Source organism: Megascapheus bottae, chromosome 19 (genome assembly GCF_031878675.1).
Source record: "Megascapheus bottae isolate mThoBot1 chromosome 19, mThoBot2.hap1, whole genome shotgun sequence".
NCBI classification, from domain to species: Eukaryota; Metazoa; Chordata; class Mammalia; order Rodentia; family Geomyidae; genus Megascapheus; species Megascapheus bottae.
The window spans coordinates 39580972-39605261 of NC_143527.1; the positions used below are offsets into that span (position 1 = coordinate 39580972).

General features: G+C 35.6%; 1 protein-coding gene across 4 annotated transcripts in view; it reads left to right on the plus strand.

The window, feature by feature from the left end:
- Smchd1 (structural maintenance of chromosomes flexible hinge domain containing 1) overlaps nucleotides 1-24290 on the plus strand; it is a 146563-nt gene that overhangs the window by 84952 nt on the left and 37321 nt on the right. For 3 of the 4 annotated variants that reach the window (XR_016538836.1, XM_090353378.1, XM_090353377.1), the window contains exons 35-45: nucleotides 4480-4567; nucleotides 6206-6337; nucleotides 8691-8843; nucleotides 11602-11728; nucleotides 11861-11980; nucleotides 12996-13081; nucleotides 15357-15479; nucleotides 17419-17609; nucleotides 20380-20489; nucleotides 20618-20688; nucleotides 22688-22859. Coding sequence is in view for 3 of the 4 variants with exons in the window: in XM_090353378.1 (XP_090209504.1) it covers nucleotides 4480-4567; nucleotides 6206-6337; nucleotides 8691-8843; nucleotides 11602-11728; nucleotides 11861-11980; nucleotides 12996-13081; nucleotides 15357-15479; nucleotides 17419-17609; nucleotides 20380-20489; nucleotides 20618-20688; nucleotides 22688-22859 (1373 nt within the window). In the remaining variant the exon portion in view is untranslated. Of the gene's footprint in view, nucleotides 1-4479; nucleotides 4568-6205; nucleotides 6338-8690; nucleotides 8844-11601; nucleotides 11729-11860; nucleotides 11981-12995; nucleotides 13082-15356; nucleotides 15480-17418; nucleotides 17610-20379; nucleotides 20490-20617; nucleotides 20689-22687; nucleotides 22860-24290 lie in introns of those variants that run through there. The other variant, XM_090353379.1, reaches the window with a different exon arrangement.

Below are 24290 nucleotides of genomic sequence, written 5' to 3' on the forward strand. Positions count from 1 at the left end.
CCCTTCCCCTTGAGCCACAGCCCCATTTCCCGTTTTCTAGGGGTTAATTGGTGAGGAGAGTCTCATGGACTTTAGTTCCCCTGGCTGGTTTTGAACCTGCTTTAAACTGCAACTCTCAGATCTAAGCCTCCTGAGTAGCAAGGATTACAGGAGTGAGCCACCACACTACACCTGGCTTAAATTTTTTTTTTTTAATTAAAGAATTTATTAGCATCGATTTTTTTTTTTTTTTTTTTTTTTTTTTTTTGCCAGTCCTGGGCTTACGCTCAGGGCCTGAGCACTATCCTTGGATTTTTCTCAAGGCTAGAACTCTACCACTTGAGCCTCAGCACCACTTCTGGCTTTTTCTAAGTATGTGGTACCAAGGAATCGAACCCGGGTCTTCATGCAAGCTAGGCAAGCACGCCACCACTAGGCCAAACTCCTGGCCCCTTAACATTGATCATATCTGGCTTAAATTTTCAAGAGAAAATACCGGATGTTTTGTTGTTTTGTTTTTCCTTTTGGCCTGTTCTGGGGCTTGAACTCAGGGCCTGGGCATTGTCTTGAAGTTTTCTCAAGGCTGACATTCTACCACTTGAGCCACAGCACCACTTTTGGCTTTTTTTTTGTGTGTGTGTATGTGGTACTGAGGACTTCATGCATGCTGGGCAAGTACTCCACCACTAGGCCATACTCCTAGTCCAAAATACCATATTTATTCAGTATTCTTCCACCCACATTTTAATTAGTGCGTATTGTCAGTGTTTAGCCTGGAGTGTTGTGTTGTAGCCTGGAGTGTATACATTGTGCATCATATGAAACCATAAACCACTAAACTAGTCCATTGATAACCACTTACATTGTTCTCAGTTCATATCTGTTAGAAATACTGTTTCAGAAATATCTCTAATATATAATATATGTAAAGATACATGTAAAAGGTATAGTTCTATAATATAAAATACATAAAAATGGTTTATAAATAAATATATATGACAGTTTTACATATACAAGTGGGTTAAGTTTTAGTGAAACTAAGCATAAATATGTGTTGCGCTTTAGTAGCTGCTGCCAGAATTCTGATACATTTATGCCCATATGATATACACACCAGTGGTATATGTGAATTGTCATTGCTCGGTAATTCATAAACATTTGGCCTTGTCTACCATCTCAACTTTAATACTCTGATGACTGTATAGTAGTATCACACTTGCTTTTAATTTGCATTTTCTTGTTTTCACCATATATGATGAAAAGAAAAAAGTGCATGTATATTAGCATACTTCATTTTTCAAGGAAGGATTTTCATTGTAATATTTCTACATATGTAAACATATCTCTTTATCACTACCTTATCTTTTGCCCCCTTTTTAAAACAATTTCAGCAGGTTTCATTGTTTTATTGCTATGATACATGCCAAAGAAACCACTGCTCTCATTCACCCTTTTATTAAACTTCTTTCCTCCCACTGGTACCCTTTTCCCATCCATGCTTCTTTTATTTTTTTTATTTTTTATTTATTTATTTTTTTGCCAGTCATGGGCTTGAGCTCAGGGCCTGAGCACTGTCCTTGGACTTTCTCAAGGTTAGAGCTCTACCACTTGAGCCTCAGCACCACTTCAGGCTTTTTTCTATGTATGTGGTACCGAGGAATCAAACCCGGGTCTTCATGCATGCTAGGCAAGCACTTTAACCACTAGGCCAAACTCCCGGCCCCCATGCTTCTTTTACCTTCCTAATTACACCAAAGGATTTTACTCTAGTGTTCCAAACATGTATATATTTTCTCAGAATAATTGCTTTCCTCTTCCTCTATTCTTACTGAGCAATAACTTCCATTGAGGACTCATATAGTTGCACTGTATTTCAAAATTATTCATATCTTTGTTTTTCCTCTTCCCCTTATCCTCTTATATAGTAGTCCCATAGTTAGAATCATGTTCTCTGGTTCTATTTGTGTATGTGTAGTACATATAATTTATATGTGTGTGTGTGTGTGTACACACAAACCTGTATTTACATATATACACATATATTTAGGTAATAGGTATAGATGCAAATGTACTTCTCCATAAATATGTATTTTAGATGTAGCTTCCACATGGAAGTGAATACTTACAAATACTTGACTTTTTTAGCTTGGTTTATCACTTTCAATATTATGTTCTCCAGTTCCATTCATTCCTTGCAAATGTTAAGATTTTATTTTTCTTGATAGCTCTTTAATATTCTCTGTGTGTGCATATATGTACATTTGTATATGTGCATATAGATGTATGTATGTGTATATACACACATTCCATATCTTCTTTCTATTTATCTATTCTTGGCCACCTTAGATTATGCTGTTGGACTATTGTGAACAATAGCATAGTAAGCATGGACATGCAAGTGTCTTTTTGTTATTGTTCTATTATACAAAGGAGTTGCCATTTAACAAAGCAGTTTATAAGTACAATATATTTTAATCAACTATTTCTTTTGTATTTTGATTTATACTTCTTGGGATAATACCCAATAATGGTGTAATTGGATCTTTAGGTTTTTTGAGGAACCTTCCCACTGATTTTAGTTACGATAGTTTACATTTCCACCAGTAGTATATGAGGGTTCTTTTTTTCCTTAGATCTTTGCAAGCAGTTGTTTTCTTAATTGGTAGTCTGACTTAATATGGTTTGGTTTCTTCATTTTTCTTCTGGTTCTGTTGGTTCAACTCTAGGCCTAAGTGCTGTCACTGAGCCTCTTTGTGCTCAAGGCTAGTGTTTGCTCTACTAGTGCTTTCTTTATTGGAGATAAGAGTCTCATGGACTTCTGCCCAAATCTGGCTTCAAACTGTGACCCTCAGATTTCACCCTCCTGAGTAGCAAGAATTACAGGCATGGGCCATCAGGGCACTCCTAGATTTGCATTTTCTTCATGGTTAAGGATGTTGAAAATGTATCTTGTAGCTATTTGTGCTTTTTCTTTTGAGAACTGTCAGTTTAGTTCCCTATTTGGCTATGATTATTTTTTTTCAAAGTATTTTTTTATTGTGATTAATAGAAGGGTTACATTATATTCACCAGATAAAAGGTGCATAACTTCACAAACATTGATACCTTTTCTTATGACATGGTCCCCATTTCCCTCCCACCTGCCCCCCCCCCCCCCCCCCCCCGGTTGTAATTATTTTTCTTTTACATTTGAGTCTTTTGAGCTCTTTAGATGGCCTGTGTTTTAATCCCTTATCTATTGAATAGCTGGCAAAGATTTTCCCTAGCTTTTTGGTTGGTTCTGGCAGTTGTGTCTTCTGCATAGCAGGAATTTTTTTTTAATATTTTTTATTGTAATTAATAAAAGGGTTACATGATATTTGCCAGATAGAAGGTGCATTAATTCACATACACTGATACCCTTTCACATGTCTTGGTACCGATTACCCTCCCCCCCACCCCACCCCCATCTTGGTTTTCCCCAGGAATTTTTTTTTAATTTTATAGAGTCCCATTTTTCAGTGTCTGCTCTTTATTTCAGGCAATTTGCATCCTAATTTGGAAAGTGTTAGCTTTGCCTGTAATTTCCATGATTTTTTTCTCTTTTTCCTTTATTAGATTTAAGAGTTGTTGTTTTTAATCTATTTGAGTTGATTTTTTTTTTTCTTTTTGCTAGGGTGGGGGGTGGAGGGCTGAGGTCAGGGAGTGCTAGGCTGAGGCTTGAATTCGGGGTCTGGTCATTGTCCCTGACTGAGCTTTATACTCAGGACTAGCACTTTACCACTTGAGCCACAGCTCTGCTTCTGGATTTTTGCTTGTTAATTGGGAATAAGAGGCTCATGAACGTTCCTGTCCAGGCTGAGATTCTCAGATCTCAGCTTCGTAAGTAGCTTAGAATTACATCAACTCTTGGAGTTGATTTTCGTACAGGGTGGGCATTTAGGGATAAAGTTTAGTCTCCTTCAAGTAGAAAAAAAAATCTTCCCAACACCATTTATTGAAGAGACTGTCTTCTAGATATGTTCGAACTATCTTCTCCCTTGGTTCCTTTGTTAAAAATTAGATGGCTGTTAAGTGTGGTTTATAAGTTTTCAGTTTTTTTCCAATCCTGGGGCTTGAATTCAGGGCCTGTGCACTATCCTTGGCCTATTTTTCCCTGGAGGCTAATGGTCTTGCCACTTGAGCCAAAGCACCACTTCAAGCTTTTTTCTGTGTATGTGATAATAAGGAAGTGAACCCCCATGCTAGGCAAGCACTCTTACCACTAGGCCACATTTTATTTTCTATTTTCAACCCCCCCTTTTTTTTTTAAACCATATCCAGAGTCTTAGTGTGAAAGTATGTTTAGGTAAGAGGAACCCAGCAATAAGCTTGTGTATAAGAAATACTTTATAGTAATGGTAATTATTTTTCATTATTCATTTACTTCTAGAAGAAAATTTGAATTTCTTGATGTTTTCTCCTTCATTTGGGAATGAAATATATCTTACCACTTTTTTTTTTTTTTTTTTTTTTGCTTAGGGATAAAGTTATTCCTAACAAAGTGGGAACGTATTGTATCCAGTTTGCTTTTATGATGGATAAAGCAAATATGCTCAACAGTGAACAGGTTTGCTTACTTTTTCTATATGCTGTAATTAGCATTGCATTTAGTCACTTTGTGCTTGAAAAATTTGCTTTAAGAATGAATTAATAACTACAAAGTATACAATATTATCTCCCTATTCATGGAACCATATACCAATATCTCCAGTGGATACTTAAAACTGCAAATAGTAGAAACACTGTATATACTGTTTTCTGTAAAATTTAATGGTAAAGTTTAATAAATTAGACATCAGTTTTCTTTTAGATATGAGTTTAATGACAATGATTACAGAGTAGAATAACTAGAGAAAGTTTTTAATTTAATTCTGAATATTTGTTTGTTTGTTTGTTTGTGCTGGGGCTTGAAATCAAGGCCTGGGTTCTGTCTTTAAGTATTTGTGCTCAAGCCTAGGGTTCTACCATGTGAATTTCAGCTCCACTCTGGCTTTTGGGTGCATAATTAGAGATATGAATTTTATGAACTTTCCTGTCTGATCTGGCTTTGAACCACAATCCTTAGATTTTTAGCCTCCCGAGTAGTTAGGATTATAGATGTGAGCTACCAGGGTCTGGTACATTTAATATTTTAGGTTAACTGTAGATAACTGAAACTTCTAAAAGCAAAACTGGATTAATGAGAAGTACTGGAATATGTTTCAAGACAATTAGAATATATTTAAATTATATATAATAGCTAGAGCTGAAATGAAAGTTACTTTGTCACTCATTTTTGTACCAATGACAAAGTAAGCATTGAATATAATTTAATAGGGTTGCACATGTGAATTGTGTGGAAATTTTCAATTAATAGTATTTCAGTTTTATGTATTCTAAATAATGAAGTTCATGGTAGTTATAAAGTACTTCATCTCTGTTTTTCAGTGTAGTAAAATTAGAAATTAATCTATATTTGCTAATACTGGAGTTTTAAAATTCAGGGCTATTCTGCTTGAGCCATGCCCTGCTGTTTTTTTAAATTATATTTTCCCAATAGGCTCGCACATTTATGCCCAGATGACTTGTACTGGCATCTTCCTATTTCTGCTTCCGGCATACTTGGTGTGTTTAGTTTTTTTGTTCAAGGTAGCTTGGATCCACAGTCCTTCCAATCAGCCCAATTACAGGCATTAGACACCATGCCTACATAAAAATTACTTACACTTTTCAATATTTCTGTGTTTATTCTATATATATTGAAAAGTTATCTGCTGTGGGAGTGGTGGCTCATACCGGTTATTTCAGCTACGTAGAATAAACAGATTGGATTATAGTCCAAGAAGTCTGGGAAAAAAATTCACTATTCAACCAGTATCTGGCCTAGAGGCATGTGCCTGTCACCCATCTACATGGGAGACCTAATTAAGAGGCTCTGGGGCCAGGCTGACCCCTCTAATGCACACTAGTAGAAAAAACCTAAACCCAAAACGTCTGAGGACACGGCTTAAGTTATAGGGCATTTGGCTAGTAAGACTGAATCCCTAAATTCAGACTTTAAGTACCACTCAAAAAAATAACTCTGACATGCCTTTTATTCTGAATTTTAATATGAATTACCTTCAAAAATTTTAGAATGTAACACTTTACTAGTATATGCCATCATTCTTACTTCTCAGATAGTAAAACGTAATAGTTTTTTATTAGAATTGTTTTTTTCTGTAAGGTTATAGTTGACGTCCTGCCTAATTTGCCTATGAAATTGGTTCCTGAAATCCAACCAGCTACTCCTGCTGTTTCCAATGTTCGCTCTATTTCCAGTAGGACCCTGGTCAGAGACTTGCATCTCAGTATTACGGTAATGTTTTACTTTTTCCAGAACTACAGAGAAACAAAAAAATAGTTTTTGATAATCAGATGCAAAGTGTGGTGATTAGAATTAGTTATTGAGTTTGTTTTCAGTGAAAACTTGAGCACATTAATTGAATATTTGTACTTGCATATGAAGCATTTACAGATATATAAAATCAATGCAAATGTACTAAGAAATAATACAAAATGAAAAACGTTCCACCTTTTTGTGTTTTTTTATCAAAGAATTTATTAACATTGATTTTTTTTTATCATATTTCAAATGTCATGTTTAACAAACAAGATTTCAAAAAGGGAATCTCTATATACAATCACGGGTACGTAGGTTTTAGAACATATCTATGACATACAAACCCTCAGCTTAGTTTTAATGATCTAAAACTTTGCATCTTTATAATACAGTCAGTCCTATACTGTTCTGTTCATGTATATATTGTAAATGTATAATAATGACATTGATTTCTCAACTTAGACAAAGAGTTTTCTTTCTGCAGAGTTTGTCTATTTGTGCATGTGTGCACATGTGTATGTACACATTGGTCCTGGAGCTTGAATTCAGGGCCTGAGAATTGTTCCGGAACTCAAGAATAGCACTCTGCCACTTCAGCCACAGCTGACTTTGGTAGTTAATTTGGAGATAAGAGTCTTACATAATTTTCTGCCCTGGATAGGCTGTCTTTGAACCTTGATCCTCACATCCTCAGCTTCCCAAGTTGCTCCAGCCAGTAATTCTAGCTTCAACACTTGGGTTAGAAATAAGCTTTCTTGAAGTTTTTCCCCCCTTTGGCCTATGAGGAATTGAAGTTGGGGTCCAGCACTTGCTAATCTATTGCTTTACAACTTGAAATGTGCCTCCAGTTCCATTTTATTTTTTGAGATAGGGTCTTGGTAAAACATTTTTGCCTGGGCAGGATTTGAACCGTCTTTACCTCCCTTCTCTAGCTGAAAATTATAGGCATGCACCACCATACTTGGCCTTTGCTAAAATTTTTTGCTATTTTAGACAATTGGTCTGTTCTTTTGGTTTGTTTTTGTGTCTTTTTTGTATTAAATTTTTGGTGTTGGTAATGGAACCTAGGATCTTGAAACATGCTAGAGGAATACTTTACTACTGAGCCATATCACAGGTCCTTGATATTTTATTTCTTGAGTCATGGTCTTACTGTATAGCACAGGCTGCTTCTGCCTTGTCATCCTTGGACCTGTTTCCTGTGTCTTGGGATATAGGTGCCATCATTCCCAGCACCAAGTGAGGCCCTTTACTTCCCCTCCACAAATATCTCTGTGGTTTAACAGAATTATGCACAAAATTGTATAAAGAATATACGTATAACTTACAGATTTAGACATATACTGTTGAAGCTAATAAAAAGTAATTTAAAAGCATGTACAATTTGAATAATACTTTTTTGCTATTAAGCAGTGTGTGTGTGTGTGTGTGTGTGTGTGTGTGTGTGTGTGTGTGTGTGTGTGTGTGTGTGTGTGTGTGTGTGTGTGTGTGTGTGTGTGTGTGTCCCCGTCCCCTGGGGCTTGAACCCTGGGCCTGGGGAGTATACTGGAGCTTTTGTGCTGAAGTCTGCCACTTGAATCACAGCTCCAATTTGGCTTTCTGCTCGTTAATTGGAGATAAGAGTCTCACAGACTATCCTGCCCATCCTGGCTTTGAATCCTGTTCCCCAGATCTCAGCCTCCTGAGTAGATTAAGATTATAGGCATGAGCCACCAATATTGACCTTAAGCTCTTTTTAGAAACAGATGTTTAATGTATGTAATACTATGACATTTTACAGTCAAAGTTCTATCTATCTATCTCTGTCTGTCTGTCTGTCTGTCTGTCTGTCTGTCTATCTATCTATCTATCTATCTATCTATCTATCTATCTAATTTATTTGCCAGTCCTGGGGCTTGAATTCAGAGCCTGGACACTGTCCTTGGGCTTTCCTCAAGGCTAGTACTCTACCACTTGAGCCACAGCACCACTTCTGGCCTTTTCTGTTTATGTGGTACCATAACCCAGGACTTAGTGCATGGTAGGCAAGCACTCTACTGCTAGGCCATGTTCCCGGCCCCACAATCAAAGTTCTTGTAAATTAGGAAGTTAGGAGCCATTATGTTAGACTGCGGGAGAGAGCGCGCGCGCGCGTGTGTGTGTGTGTTTGTGTGTGTGTGTCTGTGTCTGTGTGTGTTTTAGAACTGTTTTCTGCATGTGAAACAAATTTAGAACTGAATTTGGTGATTTAAGAAAGGTCAGGTGGTTTAATGCTGGATTTATATAAATAGGCCTTTTTTTTTATTTGTACTTGCTCTCTAATTATCTGTTTTCTGTTCTTTATTTTAAGGATAACTATGGCAATCACACTGGAATGAATCTGGTTGGCACTGTAGTAGCTACCATTAAAGGTTTTAATGAGGAGGATATAGATATCCCACACTTCGTTGGGAAAGTTAGAACACTTGAGTTTCCTTTTGTGAATGGTTCAGCTGAAATCACAGTAAGTTTGGAATGGCTAAGATTCCTTGGCTTAATATGCTAACCATGCATATTAATACACTATTACTTGGTATATATAACTATGAAGATATAATCATGTAATAATTTCAAGTTTGAAAGTCAGCTAAAATATTTTGGGGTTTCATTATTACTAATGGCATTGAGAATGAGTGTCAATTATCACCTCATTCACATTTCTTATTTTCTCCTACAATGGTGAATAAAGTGACATTATTATCTTCTGTAAAAATTTTGTAATGAAAGCCACTTGTTTAAAAAGTGTAGGGAAGGTCAGATTTGACATGGTATTTACACTTTACCTCTTCCCAGCTTACATTTTATTGTAACTTATTTCTGTCTCCCACATTGTTTTCCCTTTTATCTCTCTTGTATGTTGTTGTCTAAGGAGAAATTTTGTTTGTTGATGGATGCTAGAGATTGAGATTAGAGCCTCTATTGTCTGTTGATCCATATCTCCAGCCTTTCAGATGTTTTCTCAAGGATAATTTCAAAAACACAGCCTAAATGTATATGGAACGGAAGTGTTCCACCTTTGTTTGGAAAGAATAATCATTGCTGAGATCCAGGTTATAATCTAAATTTACTATGTCACTGGCATTCTCTGTGTCATTTGCCTACTTGATCTGGAAATTTCATTCTTAGAGGCATTTGTCCATATCATACATATTAAATGCTTGCATATACTTGGATCCACTTTTGGACTCTTCTTTTTTGTTTTACACACACACACACACACACACACACACACACACACACACACACACACACACTTACTTTTCTAGTCCTGGAACTCAGGGCCTGGGCATTGTCCTTGGACTTTCTCAAGGCTAGCGTTCTAACTTGAGCCACAGCACCACTTCTGGCCTTTCCTGTGTATATGGTTACTGAGAAATCAAACCCAGGGCTTTGTGCGTGCTAGGCATACACCCAACCACTAGGCTATACTCCTGGCCCCTGGATATCTTTTCTTTCTAAATAGCTGTACCTCGAGCAAAATTTGTTTGTATCATAACCATCTTAGAATTAAAAGAAGTGAAAATGTAGAATTTATTTAATCTCCTTTTTGTGGTAATGGGGTTTTGAACTGAGGGCCTTGTGTTTGATTAGATTCTACCACTTGAGCCACATTCCTATCTTGAAGTCCAAGTTCTATAGTTTTGGGGCAGTACTGCAGTTTCATTTGAGAGCCTTGAATAATTTCTGACATTGAGTAATCTGTACATGAAAGGTTTATTACTCAGTTCTATAATAGAAAAGGGGAAAAGTTTTCAGGAAAATTATTTTTTTATTAATTGGGAGAATTTTTCTGTATATATGTAGAATTATGTAATAGAAGATTAGCATACTGAATGTTTTTAAAACCTCCCAGCAAAAACTTCTTACAAATAAGAAAGGTAAAAAGATAATCCAATTTTAAAAAATACAATGAGTAAAAATAAAAATGGAAAAAATGGATAAGCATTTTAGTAGAAAAGAAAGGATGAATAACCAGAAAACATGACAAACATGACCTCAGTAGTACTTCAGGAGAGGCCACTAACAACAACAATAATAATAATCATGTAATTCTTTCTAAACAAGAGGGATTAAGATCACTACTAAATGTTGGTCGGTATCAGGGGAATTGGGTACTTTCATATGATGTTGCTGAGAAAGTAAGTGATACATCCTTTTCTACTCAAAAGGAAATTTGATGCCAATTAAAATAAATTGTTTTTACTAGTTATTATATTTCTCATCTACCCTGGAAAACAAATTCACAAAAAACATTCAGTGACATACTCTTTGCTGTGTAGCAGATAGCTTAAAAATTTCAAACTTTAGTGTTCATCATTCAGTTAATGAGTGCTACATTATATACTGTAAATAAAATATTTAAATTGATAGCTATGCATTCTATTATTTGATCAACAAATTGCAAATTGTTAACTATAAAATTATATATGTACCTTTTTAATACTTTTGTGTTGACATTCAGTAAGTGATTGGAATTGAGAATTGCTTTTATGGCAGGTTTGCATTATCTGATTTTTTGTTTTATTTAAAAAAGAATGTTCAGACTATAGTTGTCCGTCTTGAAATAATCTATACTGGTCTGTCAATTTAAATTTTGTCAGTTTTTATATTTGTAAAAAAGTAAAGCAGCCAGTATCTGTTATTTTCTGTAGAATTTTGAAAAAAATCATTTTCCTTAAGCTAAAGCATATTTAGAGTTTTATGCACCAGTGGAAAGAATTTTTATAAACAAATCTGAAGCTTTTCAAGTATCTCTTATTTCATCACCTGGGATTAGTGGATCTACATCCATGGTAACAAGGTGTAATTTAAACTCAGGCTTGGGCTTTGGGCATTTCATTGTGATTGCTTTTTATAACTTTCATAACATTAGCTATTTCACACTGCTTCAGCTTAAAAGATAAAAATCGAGCAGATTTTATCAGTCAGAATGTAAGTGGACATTGAAATATTTGATGTGAACAAGATAACTTCTCTTCTAATTTTCTCTTACCTGTGAAATTTGCATGATTTGTACTGAATAGGTCATTTGGTTTTCAAACTAATACCAAAAGACAAACTGATTTGTTTTATGTGTCTTGGGTGATAGTGGTTTCATATATCTTGAAAATCAATGTATTTCACCTTTAAAAATTGGCCTCCTATTTGTAAACAGCATGATGAGATATATAATCTGAATTTTTTCTTTTTAAATCTGATTTTCCTTCCTTTTTTTTTTAAAGAGTCTAGTGCTGGCAGAAAATAGTCCTGGAAAAGATAGTACTGAATATATTATTATTTTTGAGCCTCGTTTATCACCTTTATCAAGAACATTAGAGCCATATATATTACCATTTATGTTTTATAATGGTAAGTTTACAGTGGTAAATTTCTAAAGTACATTTTAAATCCCATTTGGAATGGTAGATTCAATAAGTTTGCTTTCTGTTTAGTAAAGTCATGATTTTTAAGTTGTTTATATTATCTGAATTTTTTTCTTAGATGTTAAGAAGCAGCAACAGATGGCAGCGCTTACGAAAGAAAAGGACCAGTTATCTAAGTCTATTATTATGTACAGAAGTCTATTTGAAGCAAGCAAACAGCTTCTTGATGAAATGAAATGTAAGTCATCTTGTTTTCAAAAGCAATAAAAAATATATGCTTTGGGAAACGATCAGGCAGGTGATAGAAACTATGTGACGATCCTGTATCTGTTTTTTTTTTTTTTTTTGTATTGTAAGTGAAATGAAGAAAACTGCTGGGGTTTTTTTGTTGTTGTTTGTTTGTTTGTTTTTCTTTAAACACAGAACCAAGCTGCTGTCATGCTTGCTTTGCTAGTGCTCTATCTACCACTTGTATGCTTCCAACTCAGGCTAGCTTTCAAACCTTGATCCTTGATCTCAACCTCTTGAAAGGATAACTTGGTTACCAGCTTTTTAGCAGTTTTTAAGATAAAATGTCTATGTATCTTGCTACCAATTAGAAAAATTTGGTATTAGAAGTCCCAGTATGTCGATTTAATGTTTCTGACATATTCATAGTGATTATATCTACTGATTACATTATACCTAGCCATAGAGTTACCAGTAAATTCATACTTGGCTTGAGTCATAAACTGTATATAGTGCCATAAGCAGTAAAACTGAAATATGTCGCTTATTCTTACCAGTCTAGAATGTTTGCTTTTTTTTAAACAAGGCATTTACTGAGTTGTGCTCTATATCCATGCAAGATCAAAGATTGTAGTAGAAACTAAATCAGGTAACGTCTTATCATTTGCATAGCATTGTTTTTATTGTATTAATTGGTTCTGAGACTAGCCATGTACAAATAACTATACATCATTTGTAGCTCTGTGGGCCAAGAGTAAATAAGTTACAATAGGATATGATAATATTCCTTTTAGCTACATTTTTTTAGAAATTCCTTTTTCCTTTAGACTTGAACCTTAAGACAAAATTTAATCTTGAGTTTATAAAGTAAGTGCCTGTCAATTTTCATTTACCATGAAACATTAAATAGAAAATAAAAATGGAATTTTTCACCTTTTATTTTGGTGGAGAAAAGCTGAATTTTGAGGACTTTCAAAAATTGATGGAATTTTTTTTTTTTTTTTTTTTTTGGTTCTCAATTGTAGGCCAGGTGGAAGAAGCAAAATTAAAAGAATCTCAGTTGAGAAATGAATTGAAAACATGTAATATTGATATCCCTGCATCACAACAGGTATAGCTCACAAGTATTCATTAAATGTTATTTTACTTTTTACTTTACATTTTTGGCATGACTATTATTTCAACTCTGTGCCTCTTGCATATCTGGACCTTAGTGCACTTATTTATGCTTCCTGTCCTAGCTGAGATGACAGGCATTATTTTATGTGTTTGAAAACTTCCTATACTTTCTTTTGTTGATTCCTATTTTTATTACATTGTGATATGATAGTATATAATGGGTTATAAGTGGAGGATGAGAAAGTATGAAGTTGATAGGAAAGTGTGTGGTAATGCCACAAAATCTCCTTCGTACAATAAATATATTCTAATAAAACATCTATTTTTTGAAAAAAATTTATTGTCAAGGTGATGTATATAGGGGTTACCCTCACATTCATAAGGCAGTGAGTACATTACTTCTTGAATTGTTATCCCTTCCCATGTTTTTCTCCCACCATCCCTCCCTCTCCCCCTCCTAATTTGTTTTTATTTGTTTTTATTTTATTGTAATTAGTAAAAGTGTTACATGATATTTGCCGGATAGAAGGTGCATTTATTCACATACATTGATACCCTTTCACATGTCTTGGTACCCATTTCCCTCCCCCCCACACCCCCCCACCCATCCCCCTCCTAATTTGTAAAGTTCATTTCCAATATACTGTCTTGTGACTATCGCTGTTACAGTTGGTTCACCCTTTGTCCTTTGCCTCATTTTCTTGTAGTTCCCCATCCCTTCCCTAATTTGAATAAACAAACAAAAACAACGTATATACGAAACACTAGGTACCAAAGTCAGATATAGTAACAGGGATAAAGATAAACTATAACGGAGGGAAATGATGGAGCCTATGTGTAAAACATTTTTTAAAAAGTTCTTTGGGTGTCTGAGAAGAATGCGTATTATACAGCTTGTGGATCTTATACTCTGTAGACTTCCATTGTGTACATTTTGGCCTGTAATATTGAACAATTTTCAAGATGTTTTTTGTCATTGAATTTTAAATTTAGATGATCTGTCTATTGATGAGAGTGAGCTGTTGATGGCACTTACTAGTACTGCATATAAGTCCACTAAAGTTTGTGTCATGAAATATTTGGTTTGTGCGTACTATTGTACAATTTTTACCTTGTTCTTTTCCAAATTGGAATTTGAACTTGAGACTCCACTACTATTTGAGCCCTTTTAGCTCTTCTTGGATTCTTTGCTTTATTAATATGAAATGACTGTTTTCTGTAATTTTGATTTGAAATCTGATTTATTAGATAGGAATACAGGTATATTCCCTCTTACTCCATTTTGCTTAGAAAGAATTTTTCCATCCTTTCATGTAAGCCAGTGTTTGTTTCTTTCAGTGACATGTATTTTTTGGTATGGTAATATTTCCTCTATCTTTTAAATGATGATAGTAACATTCTGTGTTAGTTTTGAAGGAATGGGGTATTTGGTCATTTTTCTGGGGTTTTTTGGGGGGGCAGGGGAGATGATACTTGCTTCTTTGCTAACCATTGCATACCCTTAATCTACTCATCTGTTGGGATTTATTCTTTATTGCCTTTTCCTGTGTATAGGATATCTTTATCTCTGGTTTGGTTGTGAGTAATTTTTTTGTATTGTAGAAAACATATATTTCTTTGTCTATTAAGAAGGATAGTTTTGCTGGATACACGAGTCTGAGTTAACAATTATTCCTTTGAGGACTTGGAATGCCTATCGCATGATTTCCAATCCTTCTTAGCCTTTAGAATTTCCTTCCCCACCCAGGAAGTCAGATATCAACTAGAAAATGTCTCATTTTTTTACATTGTGCCTGATTCTCCATGCTTTTCTGTTGTCCTGCTGCCTTTTCATGCTTCCCAATATTTTGAAGACTGAAAGAGATGAAGTATATGATCTCTCTGGTGTTACTTAACATTTCTCATTTACCAAGCCAAAACAATGAACACTTCTAATGCTCCTGATTAACTTTTTCTTTTGATCTTGGGGCTTGAACTTATTTAGCCTGCGAGCAGAACCTGAGCTTTTGTGCCCTACCATTTGAGCCATAGCTCTACTTCTAACTTTTTGGTACTTAATTGGAGAAGAATCTCATGGACTTTCATGCCCTTTCAATGCTCAGATCTTAGCTTCCTGAGTAGGATTGCAGCCATGAGACACCAGTGCCCAACTCCCTGATTAACTTTTATGTTCTCAAGTTTTCCAAATTGTTAAGTTGTTAGCAGTATTGGCTGCCTGCTATAATAATAATTGGCCTTCTAGATAAAATTTTCTTTATAAATTACAGGTTTCATACATTGAAGCCCTTTTGAAAAGAAAGATGGCAGAACAGGAAGAACTAAAGAAAAAACCCAGAAGATCATGTACCCTTCCAAATTATACTAAAGGCAGTGGAGATGTTTTGGGAAAGGTTTGTATTTAAGTTCCTTAAACAGTATCTTCTTGTTTCATTTTTGTTTAAAAGGAGCCTCACTGAAACTGAAATCCTACTGGTTGGAGAGAAATTATACTGGTTGAAAAGAATTGAGGTGAAATCTAACTGCTCTGATTACTGAACTCCATGTGTAACAGATACTGTCAAACAGTTCACTCCCTGTGAAGAGAAGGCTGTGGAAGTTTTCATTATTCATAGGGTCTGAAAATTGGCTTTGTAATGAGTATAAGCAGCTGTGTCTTCAGACATAACCCTAAGATGGAGAAATACCAACAGTGTCATTTTGAGTTCCAAATCTTATGCTATTAGAGAATTCCTAGATTTAGGAAAAAGCAACATAAAGACATTTATGCATATTTTATTAAATAATTATCATTTTTCTTATCTGTTGTCCTTTTACTCTTTGGTTTCTTGTTCCAAATGAGTTGTGCTTTCGTTTTTATCCTACTGATGAACATTCCTTTTCATATTTTTTTCTCAATTAGAACTTTTTTTTTGCAATCATTACTAAGTTCTTTCAATAAATGTTGCCTTAGTTCTTCATGATCCTCTTAGTTGCTTTACCCTTGTAGATAGATTTTACTTGATTATGGTATTTATGGGTTTGGGGGTTTTGTTTTTTGTGTTTTTTTTTTGTTGTTGTTTTTTTTCTAGGGCTTGAACTCAGGCCCTGGGCACTGTCCCTGAGCTTCTTTTGATCAAGGCTAGCACTCTGGCACTTGAGCCACGACATCATGCCCTGGTTTTTCTGTTTATGTGGTACAGAGGAATCAAACCCAGGGCTTCATGTTTGCTATAGGCAAACACTCTACCACTAAGCCATATTTCCAACCCTGCACTAAATTTTTAACATTTTCTTCCCCCTTCCCACCCCTTTTCTCTTCTTAACTTTTCTTCTACTGACTTTTAGTGATTTGAAAAACAAGCATAGAGATTGTTGAGTATGTAATGATAGCATAAAATAGTATTTCTGCTAGGCAGATGTGTGCTACCAAATCAGGCTAGGCAGGACTATGTAAGCATAGTGAATGAGGTTTTAATATTGACTTGGAATGCCTGTGATTAAAGCAAATATTTGTAATAATCAAGTGATTATCCTGTATCAAGGAAATTTTCCTGTTAGCATAATGAAACTTACTTTAGATATTTAGGTTAGTATTTTAAAATGGTATAATACTGAAGTGAAATACTTACTTTGGAAGGCATATTAACTATATATGCTTAATTGAATATAATTTGCATTTTATTATTTAAATGTAGCCATTTTTAATGTAGGCATTGAAGTATAAATTGTGTCTTTAATTAACTGACAGTATTTACAACAGTTTTATTTACTTGCAAGCTGACTGGTATTTAATTTATGGACACTCCTCCCCCTCCCAAAAAATGGCCGAATAGATAGCTTGAAACATGGAAGTTAATATATTTTTATAACTTGAGTGTCCTCCCTCCCTCTGCCCTTCCCTTCTTTCGTTAGTTCCTTCCTCTTTTTTTTCCTCACTCCCCTTCTTTCTTTTTTTTGGCCACTCCTGGGGACTTAAACAGTTCTGGGCACTGTCCTTAAGTTAGTTCTGTATCTACCACTTGAGCAACAGCACCAGTTCTGGCCCTTTCTGTGTATGTGGTACTGAGGAATTAAACCCAAGGCTTCATGTATGCTAGGCAGGCACTCTACATCTAGGCCACGCTCCAGGCTCTTGTTTTGTTTTTTTTGACAGTCTCACTGTATGACTAAGGTTGGCTCAAATTCAGACTCTAAAGTGCTGAGATTACAGGTATATACCATTCATTTGGATGGGAATTTCTTTTCGTATGTTTCAGAAAAATATTTTGCTTTTTAGGATTAGGCTGTTAAAGTATTTAATATGAGATTTTTATTTTGAAATGTCCTACTTGATGTTAAAATGAATTGTAGATTGCACATCTTGCACAAATTGAAGATGATAGAGCTGCAATGGTTATTTCCTGGCATCTGGCAAGTGACATGGACTGTGTGGTCACCCTAACGACTGATTCTGCACGTCGTATATATGATGAAACTCAGGGTCGTCAACAGGTGTTACCCCTGGATTCTATTTATAAGAAGACTCTACCGGATTGGAAAAGGTCAGAGAAATGTGAAAGTAATTAATTCTTTTTCTGGAATTCCTTGCCTGGATAATTTTCCAATAATAGGATCAAACTTAGGAGCTCACACTGCTGGGGTTTTTTTTGTTTGTTTGTTTTGGTTTGGTTTTTAATGCAAGCCTTTATTTTTTTATTTTATTTATTTACTTATTTTGGTACTGGTCCTGGGGGGTTGAACTCAGGGTCAGGGCACTGTCCCTAAGCAATTTTATTTTTACTTAAGGCTAACACTGTATCACTTGAGCCACAGCTTCTGACTTTTTTGATGTTTAATTGGAGTACAAATGTTACAGACTTCCCTGCCTGGACTGGTTTCAAATCATGATCTTCAGATCTCGGTCTCCTAAGTAGGGAGGATTATAGGCCTGAGTCATAGGTGCCCAGCCCAAAGCCTTTATTTTAAAAAGTTTCTCATAGCCAGTGAATATCTCTCATAGCCAGTGGAAGTCCAAGGCCCTGTATTCAGTCATTAGATTGAAAAAAAAAATGAGTTCTCTAAGTCTGTCTAAAGTAGAGGTGTCTTAAAGTACATTATTCTTGCTCTCATCACAGATACATACATTTCATTTATACTAATATTGTTTTGATTGTATATACTGTATCTTAACTGCCAGTTAAGTGCTGTTTATATATGTGGTACTTCACACAATCAAGCATATGCAGATACAAAATCTAAAGCTAATCTTTGAGGCTAAGCATGCTGATTCATGCCTATAATCTTAACTACAAGTCACCATTTGAGGCTGGCTATACTCTATCTCAATCTGTAAGTCAAGTATAGTGAGTGATATACAGCTATCATCCTGTCTTCACCTGAGGCCATGGGAGAAATGTAGTCCAGAGTCAACCCCAGGCAAAAACTGTAACCTATACTTTAAAATATTTAAGGTAAAAAGGGCTTAGGATTTGTGACTCTGGTGTTGAGAGCCTGTCTAGCAATCACAAGGCTCTGAGTTAAGACCTCAGTACTGCTGATAAAGAAGAGACATCTGGCTGGGAGTTTGGACTAGTGGTAGAGCGCTTGCCTAGGATGCACGAAGACCAGGGTTCGATTCCTCGGTACCACATACATAGAAAAAAGTCGGAAGTGGTGCTCAGGCTCAAGTGGTAGAGCTGTAACCTTGGGAAACTCCAAGGACAGTGCTTAACCCCTGAGCTCAAGCCCAGGACTGGCAGCCAAAAAAAGAGAGACATCTTTGTCATTTGCCACAAGAAGAACAGCAGGATATTTTTATTTATTTGAAGGAAAAACGAGATGTAAATTTTGTCTTTATGTTCTATGAATATAAATCATTTATGGAGAAAGGAAGGCTCTGTTAGCATAGTCATCCACAAATACTAGAACTGCAAATAGTAGAGTTGAAATGGGAAAGAACATCTATCTTGAAAACTTCAGTCTTACTTTAAAATGGGAATAGTGTAAATCTAGTTCTTTTGAGTAATTGACTGTTGACTTTTCAAAATATACTTCTAGGACAGTTGGGCATCTTAATCCACATTTTTTTAGTATGTTATACGTATTCTGATTGTGCCTTAAAAATCATCTTAAAACTTCTTAAAATTCGGTGTGGGAGTTTGGCTTAGTGTGCTTGCCTAGCATGCACCAAGACCCGGGTTTGATTCCTCAGTACCACATACATAGAAAAAAGCTGGAAATGGTGCTGAAGCTCAAGTGGTAGAGTTCTAGCCTTGAGAAAGCCCAAGGACAGTGCTCAGGTCCTGAGTTCAAGCCCAGGACTGGCAAAAAAAAAAAAAAAAAGTCTTCAATTCATCTTAGAAAGGCTAAAGGGAAATGCTAACAAAACGGAATGTGTACAATGATTTTCTTCAGGTTTTATAGGGCTTATATTAAGGTATGAATGAGGCTCTGAAGGAGATTAGGGACTCAGAGTCTATACTGTCAGTAAGCATGTTATTTCATCATATAATCTACAAATACATTAAGAAAGTAACTGCAGTTTGAGCTCAAGTCTGTATCAATTTTCAGATTTACCACTCTGCTATTGATAGCCATTTTAGACAACATAGGACTTCCTGCCAGGTCAAGATCACTATACTGATAAGGGGAATAGATTTGTAGGTGGGGGGGGAAACTTTCTTTAGAAAGTTCCGTTTTATCTTTATAGACCCTGAAGACCAACTTAAGAAAATACTTGATTTGGGGAAAGAATGAATTAACTATAAGGTTTGCTGTAGAAACTAGTTGAATAATCTCTGTTCCTATTCTTAGTATTCTCTCCTCACCTCTTTCTTTTGGGGGGTTGGGGTATAGGGATTTTTTGCCTGTTACTCCAGTTAACTTTACCACTTCCTTCTCTACTTGAAGAGAAAACCACCAATCATTTTATCTCTGAAACATTATTATTATCCTTAGGCTTACTCTTTTCTGAGTTCCAAGGATTCAAAGGTACTTATAGCCTGTATCAGTTCTGTTCTTGAGCTTTGCAACTTCACCCATTCTGTGGCATCCTCATATGGTTCAGCTTTAGAGGCTGCTATTCTCCTTTCCTCATCAAGCCAAGCAGTTAGATTATATTACAAGGAAATTTTATTTACAGTTTACTAGCACAGATAAACCAACCAGATATTTTCATTTCTAGGACACAATACCTAATTATTTAGGCTATCATTTGTGATAGATGGGCACTCAATTATATGATCAAAATGATTCACAATCAATGTTTCTCTTTTATTTTTTGATATTTAATGATATGTGGTTAATACCTTTTTTGTTTGCTTTTTAATTTAGACCTCTACCTCATTTCCGAAATGGAAAGTTATATTTTAAACCCATTGGTGATCCAGTCTTTGCTCGAGACTTGTTAACATTTCCGGATAATGTAGAACATTGTAAAACAGGTAAAGGGTATTGTGGTGGCTTTATTTTGTATAGGTACTTGTGATAAAGATCTAATTATTGACGATGAAAAAATATGTTCTTAGCTTATGAGCGCTAATTTTATTAATCTTTAACTTGTTGTTTTTAGTATTTGGTATGCTGTTAGGAGACACCATTATTTTGGATAACTTGGATGCAGCCAATCAGTATAGAAAAGAGGTTTGTACTTCATTTCTTTTTTTAACTTGTACGTCTAATTAACTCTAACGTCTGTTTTTTAAAATTTAATAAGCCCAGCTTTGGAAGCCCACACCTATAATTCTAGCTACTGAGGAGGTGAGGATCAAAGTTCGAAGCCAGCCTGGGCAGAAAAGTCCAATTAACCACTTAGAAAAAGCTGGCAGTGGCTCTGTTGACTCAGGTGATGAAAGTGCTAGCCTTGAGCACAAACTGGCTCTGAGTCAGTGCCTAGGCACTGAGTTAAAGCTCCAAGACTAGTAATAGTAATAGTAATAACAACAGAAGCTGGGAATTTGGCCTAGTGGTAACGTGCTTGCCTAGCATGCATGAAGAACTGGGTTTGATTCCTTGGTACCACATACATAGAAAAAACCAGAAGTGGTGCTGTGGCTCAAGTGGTAGAGCACTACTAGCCTTTAGAAAGTCCAAGGACAGTGTTTAGGTCCTGAGTTCAAGCCCCAGGACTGGAAAAATAACTAACAACAACATAGTAAAGGCACAATAAACAATAGGGTGCTGATGGCTTATACCTGTAATCCTAGCTACTCAGAAGGCTGAGATCTGAGGACCACAGTTCACAGCCAGCCCAGGCACCAAAGTCTATGAAATTCTTATGTCCAGTTAACCACTGAAAAACCAGAAATGGACAATGCCTAGGTCCCAGAGTTCAAGCCCCATGACCAGCGGGGCCCCTCCCCCCCCCCCAAAAAAAAAGACATATTCTTGAGATGTGGTGTCACATGCATGTAAATCCTAGCAATCACCACGCTGAAGCAGTAGGGTCAGACTGGGCTACATAGTAAGATCATATCTCTAGGAAAAACAAAAAAACTTTAATGAAACATAATACTCAAATGACTAAGTAGCTTTGGCTACTTAAATTCTGCATGTTAATAATGTAAGATTGGACAAAATATATAAAATGTTCATGTATGCAAATAAGATATTTAAGTCACTTATAGCTTCATACTTGATAGGCAGTCACTCAGCACTTAAGCCCACCCCCAACCCTTACTTTTTTTTTTTTTTTTTTTTTTAAAAAAAAGGTGGTGTGGGGAAGCCAAGCACTGGTGGCTGATATCTGTAATCCTAGCTACTCAGAAGGCTAAGATCTGAGCGGGGGTAGGAGGAGTTAGAGAATATAATGTTGGATATTTTGCCTTTTGTTGCTTATGTGTTTACTTGGGATGGAAAGCTGAGGATGTAACACAGTGGTAGATACTTACATAGCACATGTGAAGCCCTGTGTACAGTTCTCAGCACTGCTCACTTTAAAAATAAGGAAGTCTACTAATGATTGAGAAAAGATTGACACATAGCACACTTAGCTAAGATTTTAGAATATGATAAAATTCCAGTATGGAAAGGCCTTTTTGGTATTCACAGATTCTTGAAGACTGATACACAAAATGTATTAGTTCGTATATGTACAGTTATGTGTACTATTAGTTGAACATGTTTGAGCATATGCTCACCAACTGAGGTAAAAGTAATTAAGTGTTAAAGGCCTGAAAATACTAGGAGGTTAGTCTTACGTTGAAATAATTGTAGACTTGCAAACTGAAAGTAAGAATGTTTGTGGCTAAGAAAAAATAGACCAGTTGAAAATGAGAACTAAATGGGCATGCTAGGCAATCACTCTTACCACTAGGCAAAACTTCCAGCCCATAAAGGCCCTTTTTTTTGGAAGCACTCTGAACATTGTGTAGTATAGCATTCTCAAAGCTGCCTTGATATTTACTGCTATGGATTACTGAGTCACCAACCTCTCAGGCTTATCCCTTTCTTATACCATTAAGTGGACAATGTTACTTTTTGCATTTGTACTGTGGCTATTTTAGCTAACACTTGAAGTCTGATTCTGATTCCCTTGTTTAGTTCATTATACGTATCATTAATGTGTATGTCATTTCTAATCTCAGCACTTTTCTCAGCAGTTGAAATAAATTGCTCACTAATATTCATTTACTTAAAATAGGTTGTTAAAATCACTCATTGCCCCACACTGCTGACTAGAGATGGAGATCGAATTCGAAGTAATGGGAAGTTTGGGGGCCTTCAGAATAAAGCTCCTCCAATGGATAAGCTTCGAGGAATGGTATTTGGAGCTCCAGTACCAAAACAGTGCAGGTTTTTAGGGGAACAAATAGGTAAGTTGAGTAAGTTACTAGTAATTTCTAATTTAGTTTTAATCTTTCAGGGGTTTATATGTTTAGATTCTAACATTAAAATGCCAGTCGTTTTTGCAAGGTTATATGATAGTTCTGTTTCCAGTTTTTTAAGGAGCCTCCATACTGGCTTGCATAGTGGCTTCAGAATTTACATACCCACCAAGAAGGTATAAGGGTTTTATCCTTGAATCCTTGCTAGTATTTGTTGGTTTGGGGGTTTTGGTTTATTTCCCTGTTTATTTTTTAGTATTAGATTTGAAATGGGTGCTGCCACCTGAGCTGTACTGTATCCCCAGCTTTTTTTTGCCAGGTTAGATTTCTTTTTTTTTTCCCCCCTGCTACTAGTATTTGTACTCAGGACCACATATTTATCAGATACATATGTGATGTGCTCTATGAGGCACTCTTTCTGATTTTTTTTTTTCCCTCAGTCCTGGGGCTTGAACTCAGGGACTGGGCACTGTCCTTGGGCCTTCTCAAGCAAACACTCTACCATTTGAGTGTATGTGGTACAGAGGAATTGAACTGAACCCAGGGCTTCATGTATGGTAGGCAAGCACTCATCACTAGGCTACACTCTCAGCCCCATTTCTCTGAATTTTTAATGAATGTACTCACAACTATTAATTTATCTTAGACTTGCTTTTAATGTATACCAAAATTTCTAGTACATTGTGCTTTCATTTTTGTATTTCTATTTATATTTCTTCAATGTTCGTGTAAAGGTAATTGTTCAGTCTCAGTGTGTTTGTGTATTTCCTGTGCTTCCTCTTATTGACAGTTTGTAGTTTTATTTCATTGTGATCTAATAAAACAGGATTTCAATTTTTTTGTTAATACTTGCTTTATGTCTTAAGATATAATCTGTTCATCTTCCTTAATCTGGATAACCTGTCCACTGGTAAGAGTAGAGTATTTCTATATTGCATATGCAGTTGTGACTCTTACATCTAATTAGCCACAGAAAACCAGAAATCAAACTGTAGCTCAAAATGGTAGAGTACTTCCCTTGAGTAACAGAGCTCAGGGATAGCACCCAGGCCCTGAATTCTTATCCCATGACCAACAAAAACAAAGAATTTCAATGTCATAACCAAACATTTTTTTTGTTCATTTGTTTTTTTTTAATTAAAGAATTTGTTAACATTGATTTTTACATCATATTTCAAATGACATGTTTAACAAACAGGTGTTCAAGAAGGGAATCTCTATATACAATCACTGAGAGTCACAAATTTTTATGTCTATGTAGTTGTGTTTATATTTGTAATATCATGTCCATAGCATTGGGTACGTGAATAATGAGTCCTCTCTCTTGTACTGTTTGGATCTAATAGCCACATATTAAGGATACCATGCGTCTTTTGTTCCTTTGGTCTTGACTTGTCTCATGATTCGCTCTAGATTAAT